Source organism: Agrilus planipennis, unplaced genomic scaffold (assembly GCF_000699045.2).
Source record: "Agrilus planipennis isolate EAB-ADULT unplaced genomic scaffold, Apla_2.0 scaffold99, whole genome shotgun sequence".
NCBI lineage: Eukaryota > Metazoa > Arthropoda > Insecta > Coleoptera > Buprestidae > Agrilus > Agrilus planipennis.
Window position 1 is genome coordinate 12,448 of NW_020442412.1, and position 6,970 is coordinate 19,417.

The 6,970-nt window shown below is 35.9% G+C and overlaps 2 protein-coding genes across 2 annotated transcripts; one reads left to right on the plus strand and one right to left on the minus strand.

The window, feature by feature from the left end:
• Nucleotides 1-576: 576 nt before the first annotated feature.
• Nucleotides 577-2,153, minus strand: LOC108734104 (raffinose invertase-like). Its single transcript, XM_018465505.1, is given in 2 exon segments — nt 577-1,800; nt 1,802-2,153. Coding segments are annotated over 2 exon segments (1,491 nt in total). The 5' UTR covers nt 2,146-2,153; the 3' UTR covers nt 577-653.
• A 3,553-nt stretch (nt 2,154-5,706) lies between these two features.
• LOC108734101 lies at nt 5,707-6,162 on the plus strand. The gene has a single exon (XM_018465502.1). It carries the CDS (start codon nt 5,707-5,709, stop codon nt 6,160-6,162), a length of 456 nt encoding a protein of 151 aa, XP_018321004.1.
• Nucleotides 6,163-6,970: the final 808 nt, after the last annotated feature.

Below are 6,970 nucleotides of genomic sequence, written 5' to 3' on the forward strand. Positions count from 1 at the left end.
GCCGTATAAATTGTTATTTTTCAAATATTAGGAAGTCTCTAATCCTTTTTCTATCTCACAGTCACTTATTTTATCATGTCATCAGTAATATTTGGTATGCTGATGATATAACTCGATATTATTGAATGATAAACCTACCTTGAGAAAACCTTTTCATTCCTTTCATGCTTATTAAAAAGTTTCCGTCTTGTACATAGAAAATGTATTAATCCCAAATATTTTAAAAATTGTTTGGAAACTCCTATAAAGTTTGAAATTTCTCCAAATCAACCCTTTTAGAATTAGTAAGAAAGCGGGTTATTATTAGCTGGTTATTACTAAAGATCATTACCCTTTGATAGCTTCTATTTATTGCATACATATGTTACTGTTGTACAGAACCAATGAAATAATAAACAATTACCAAAATAGTCAAGTCTCTTTTTATTAGATCTTAATTTTTGGTTTAATAGAATGATCATGTTGTAACAAAATAAAATTGACAAGTGTTAAGAAAATATTGCAAGATAAACAAACTCATACAATAAGCTCTGATAAAGAGGAAATATATTTACAATTTTACTGTTTTCGTTAGTAATAAACAATATTAGAATATGTTAAACATAAAATTCTTCTATTTAACATTCAGCAAACGCAGATGAATCTGGTTGACTTTATGAACTAGTTTTCCAAATATTTTTAAGTTCATACGCAACCACCTCCATTTGAGTTACGGCTCCTTCAGATAAAGCATACACAGCAGGAGTTGAACTTGGGTAAATTCTACTGCTAAATGTTGTTCCACCGTCGTCTAAAAATATTTCAATAGAAGATTTATCCAAGAATATTCTTATCTTTAAAGTTTCAAAATTATCTCGGTTTACAACATCTATCACTGTTTTTCGTGGATCATTATCACCGCGATCCAGTATAAATTTATTATCAGATTTATCTAGGTAGGCTAAAACATTCGAACAATTGCCTATATCTATTTGTATTCCAACACGAGCGACAGTACTTTTAAATGTCGCCTTAATAAGTATTTCATCACTACGAGCGTCAAGCAGTTTTGATACTCCTTCTACATTTATGGTAGAACGTAATAAGGTGGATGTTCGAAGACTCCTCAATTCATCAACTGGATTTTGAAGTATTTTTCCTGATGGTGATAGAGTCAGTGCCCTAGGTATAGTTAGGGCTCCTACCCAACCATCCTCCTGCTCTAAATAAGCGCTTTCCCACATGTCCATCCAAGCAATCATTATTCGTTGACCATCAGGCGCTTCCATTGTTTGAGCCGCATAGAAATCATGACCATGATCCATCTCAATGAAAACGTTATTGTGCGAAAAGTTATTTGTTTGATAGTTGTAGGAACCAACAAAATAACCAGTTTGATACAAATTTTTGTAGTCATCACCATTCCCTTCGATTCCTTGAGGAGACATTAACAGTATATGTCGCCCATTGAGTTCAAAAAAGTCAGGACATTCCCACATGTATCCAAAGTTGCCTGTTGGCTCTGCTAAAACACCGACGTAATTCCAAATATATAGGTCGTAAGAAGAATAAATAAGTGCTCTTCCTTGCTGTGTTAAATTATTTTGATTTCCTAAAATAACATACCAGGTATCGTTATATTGCCATATTTTCGGATCACGGAAAGCATTTCCTCCGTTTATAGGAGGAAATGCAATAACAGGATTGTTGGTATATTTTATAAAACTTTCACCATCTGAACTTAAGGCTAACTCTTGACTTTGAGATGAGAAGTAAGTTCCATTAGAGTGATTTACGTTTCCTGTGTACATAAGTACAAGACACTATGCCACTACCGGAGAAAACACCGCCATCATCATAGAGCTTATCTGGAGAAAGAGCGATTGGCAAATGTTTCCAATGAACCAAATCTTCACTTTTAACGTGGCCCCAGTGCATGTTGTCAGAAGTAGCGTTGTCAGGATTGTGTTGATAAAATAGATGGTATTCACCATTGTAATAAGAGAATCCGTTAGGATCGTTGATCCAACCTGCTGGAGCCATTATATGATAATTTAACCTGTACCTCTCATTTGTGACAGAAATGCAATTAACAACCCTCAGATAATGAAAAATAATTGTTAATAAAATTGTTAAAAGGAGATCTTTCCCTTTTAGTAATGACATTTTAAAGGAACACGGAGGCACATTAATAAAAATTGATAAATAATTGATTTTCGGGTTTATATATAATTGATTTATCGGTGTCATCTTTTAAATTTATCTTTTTTATAAGTAACCATTTCCGACTGCATGATAAATACAGCGAGACGTACTTATTTAGATTAATTAATTGATAAGTGTAGTTTAGTATACCCTTTTGTTGTAGACTAATTTAAATAGTAAGATAAAAACCTACATAATGACATCTTTTAGGTAAATAGAATGGCAATACTGTTATAAAGTAACGTGTTGTGAAAATTTTGCATGTTGGAAAACTAATATAAGTTGCTCTAACAAAGAGGCAATATATATTGGCAATTTCCCTATTTTCGTAATTAATAAATATTGGAACATAGTTTTTGGGTTTATGTGTCCACAATAAAAAGGAGCCCACCAATGTATACAGTTTATAATGAAAGCAGAACAGAATTTAAAATACATTGGAAAATATATACAAAAGGCAAAAAGCGAAATAATACCACACAAAAAAATATAAACAAGTAAAAGTACACAAAAACAATAGAAAACAAATACGAAAAAGAAACACAAATAACAGTAATGCAGAATAGAATAGAATAGAATAGATATAACAGTAATGCAGAATTCAAACAAAAAATTGTAGAGAAATTAAGAACCTTTAGTTTAAGTCGCGGTACGATTAATTTTGTCAATTAGTTATTGCAGAAATCCCAAAAACCGTCAAAAATTGCCAATTATTGTACATTGATTGTTTATTGCAAAAATTACTATTTTAATTATTTTATCACATTGAAATGAAGGTTTTTAAATTTGGAATCAAACTAGTTTTTGTGTTCGTATATTCGTCAATTTGTTGGTGAAATATTGTTAATTGTTTATCCCAACAGACATGAATAATTATTGTCATAACACTTTTTTTGTAAACATTTTCAGTTGCAAATAGGTTCAATCTCTTCGTAAAGGTTGGGATCTTCATATCTCGTTAGGGGCAAATGAAAAAGTTTATGTTTGGCCCCTTATTTATTGCTGTAAAGGGGGTAATTTTTCTTTATAAACAATAAGAGTTCGAGCAACCCCTACGTAACATACGAATTTTTAACAGAGGAATATGAAAAGGTAGGTTCGAAACAAACATTAAAGGCGTAAAACGATTCTTCTACGACCAATAGAAACGGAGTTAACATTTTTCTTTTTTAAATATCACAGATTAACTGTTTGTAACTACTAAGAAAGGAATTTAGCAGCATTCGATACTCAAACTATTATATTTTACAACATTTATTTAAAAAAAGTAGTAATTTTTATTATTGCCAAAAGACCTATTTAAAGTGATCAGTAATTCCGGACGATGTAACGTAGTTACCAGTGTGAATAAAACATTGCAGACTACCACGCTGCGCTGAACTAAGAACGCGGAGAAGAAATAATCGTATCTCTGAAAATTATTATCAGATTGAGCTGTTTTGTTTAATCTGAGATAACAAAAAATTACACCATTGTTCATAACTTTTTGTGTTTTCCAAGAATTAAAAAACAGCCCAATTAGATTATTAGATAGGACTTTCGGCAATAACAAAGAAATTAGTACCTTTTATAAACGATATTACACAATATAATTTTTTTCAATAATAATTTGACTATCGAATGCCGCCAAATTCATTTTTTAGTAGTTACAAACAATTAATCTCTGATGTTTTAAAAAAAGTGTTACCTTGGTTTCTATTGGTCGTAGGAGATTCGTTTTACTCTTTTAATTTTTGTTTCGAAGCTTCTTCTTCACATTCCTCGGTTACGTAGGAGTCGTTCCAGCTCTAATTTTTTATAAAGAAAAATTACCCTCTTGTTTACAATAATAAATAAGGGATTAAAAATGAATTTTTTCATTTGCCCTAAAGATATATGAAGATCCCAACTTTTGCGAAGAGATTGAACCTATGTGCAACTTAAAGTGATTGCCAAAAAAAATTTTAGGACAATAATTATTCATGTCTGTTGGGATAAACAATTATCAATATTTCACCAGCCAATTGATGAATTAGCGCCCACAAGAACTATTTCGATTCTAAATTTAAAAACCTTCACTTCAATGTAATAAAACCTTTATAAGGTCATTTTCAATCAATATACAATAAATTGTAATTTTTGACAGTTTTTTGGGATTTCTGCAATAATTAATTGACAAAATTTATCGTTCCCCGGACTAAATTAAAGGTTCTTAATTGCCTTCTAGATCTTAAATTGTGGTTTTTGTCAACTTTGGAACTCCCTCATTTGTTAATGTACAAGTTTAAAAATATACCGGAACGCTTAAATTTTCCTCCGCCTACAACAAGGAACAGCTTCCGCTCGGTAACAATTTATGTTGGGAAAATTCTCTACCGACTGAATTAGTAGGTTACTAGTTATAGGTATCCGAATTGGGATCAAGTCCTGCTTGGGCATGTTTCTGTAGTCATTATAACCATCTGTGACGACAAAGGCGTGTTTTAGTCTGTCTATGGACACAATGATTTAGCGTTCGCGAACATCAATGATGAATATTTTGTCAGACCGTTTGATAACTTTGAAGGGACCTTCGTACGGTTATTGTATCAATCCTTTAGGTCCACCTCGGCGTAGCAAAACACTTTCCACACTGAAAAGGTTTTTGAAGATAAACGTTGTGTGTGAACACTCGGTATAGCAAGAAACATTTATATTGTGTATCAATTAAGCGTCTGCATCTGTGCTGACTTAGTTAGGTCGCGATGCACTGCGACCAACAAGGTCAATGGCAGTTACATACACAAATGTAAATTGCTGAAATGTTCTTTGCCATATAAACCCATGTAAATACTTTTGTATAAATACCGTGTAAATATTCAAATAAATCAGTCTAACATCAGGCTCACTATAATTTAGATGCTGAAATAGTGTCAACTCTTGGATGCTGCATTAGTGTCAATCATGGGAAGCTGAGATATTGTGCCAATCATAAATGATGCAGAAATGTGTCCAACACTATTATAAAAACGGTTCTTCTCAGAACCACAACCTTTGATAGTCACATCTTACTACGACAGAGTGGCTACAGTGGTGACCCCGACTACGAACGTATGGTCAGTGATGAACTACGATTGTGACGACAGCCGAAACCGTTATCTCAATTGCCGTCAACGAAGGAAGGAACGTTGTCATCGCGCCCACTTATAACAAGTCGCCCAACTGCAAGTTTCAACCCCAAGTCCGGCGTCTGGTGAACCTTCACAACAGGACGAATATCAGCATCAATGCTTTCTAAGTGAGTTGTTCGACTTACTAGAAAAAACATATTCACCCTTACCCTATGGGATCCTCGCCATCTAAGAAAGAGATTGTTATTGCACAATCAGCCGCGGGAAATGCAACTGCCTCGCCCTTGGTCATGAGCGATTGTCTCCTTTTCATCATAATCACGTTACAAACAATCAGCCTAATTTGAACTGCTTACCGTGAGTACCGGAGTCATCTACATCAACACATAAACAAAAAGGTTGCCCAAGCCAGCCGCAACGTGGAAATTTAACCATGTCTCGCCCGCAAAACGCCCCACCTACCTCCTCCATCGACCGTCTAGGTGTGAAGCTGCCACCTTTCGTGCCTTCCGACCCCGAACTATGGTTTTCTATGGTGGAACAAAGCTTTGAGACCTCGGGAGTCACATCTGAATCAACAAGATTCGGGTATGTATTGCGCAATTTGGATCCGCGGTACGCAGCCGAAGTGCGTGATATTATCATAGGCCCACCGGCAACTGAACCATATGCCACCATCAAGGCAGCGCTCATTCGTCGGTTGGGCATCTCACAAGAATTAAGGACCAAACAATTACTTGGGCAGGAGGAAATTGGTGACAGAAAACCATCCCAATTTCTGCGTCACCTCCAAAACCTGGCTGAAAATTCAACTCCGGAGAATCTACTACGAACAATCTGGTCAGGTCGGCTTCCACAAAATCTACAGACGGTCATAGCAACCATGTAGGACAAGCAATTGGATGAAGTTGCCGAAATTGCTGATTATATCATGGAAGCGACTCAAACACAGTCTACGATAGCAGTTATGGCCACACCTACTCCGCAGCACGATACCATCCAACAGCTGACCAGTAAGGTACAAGCACTTCAGATGGATCTACATCATATAAGACGACATATGGCGAGAAGTTCGAGGACAAGATCTCGGTCACATTCAAGAGGTACTTCTTCGCAAAGACGATCCAACAGTAACAACAGGAGCAATGACCTTTGCTTCTACCACAGCAGATTCCAAGACAAGGCACGGAAATGAATTCCTCCGAGCAGAAAGTCATCGGGAAACCAACAGGGAACTCACTGATGGCGACAAGTGAGGTCCGCAACGTCGCCTATTTGTATCGGACAGAGCCACAAATCAAAAATTCCTGGTCGACACCGGTGCTGATGTCTGCGTGTATCCTAAGTCACTAATACCTGGGCCACGTCATAAATCCACGTTCACGCTACAAGCAGCAAACGGCACCTACATACCGACCTATGGTACTATTATTCTGTCGCTCAATTTAGGCCTACGAAGATGTTTCCAATGGCGTTTCATTATAGCCGACGTCACCAAACCAATTATCGGTGCAGACTTCATAGCGCACTATCAACTGCTGGTAGATTTAGGCAACCAACGACTCTTGGATCGACTGACACACCTCACCACCTCTGGTAAATTAATCAATTGCTGCCAACCTTCTGTCACTTTCGTTACAGGAACGAGACCGACCACTTCACAATACCACGAGAACTTCAGGATTTTCCCTCATTAA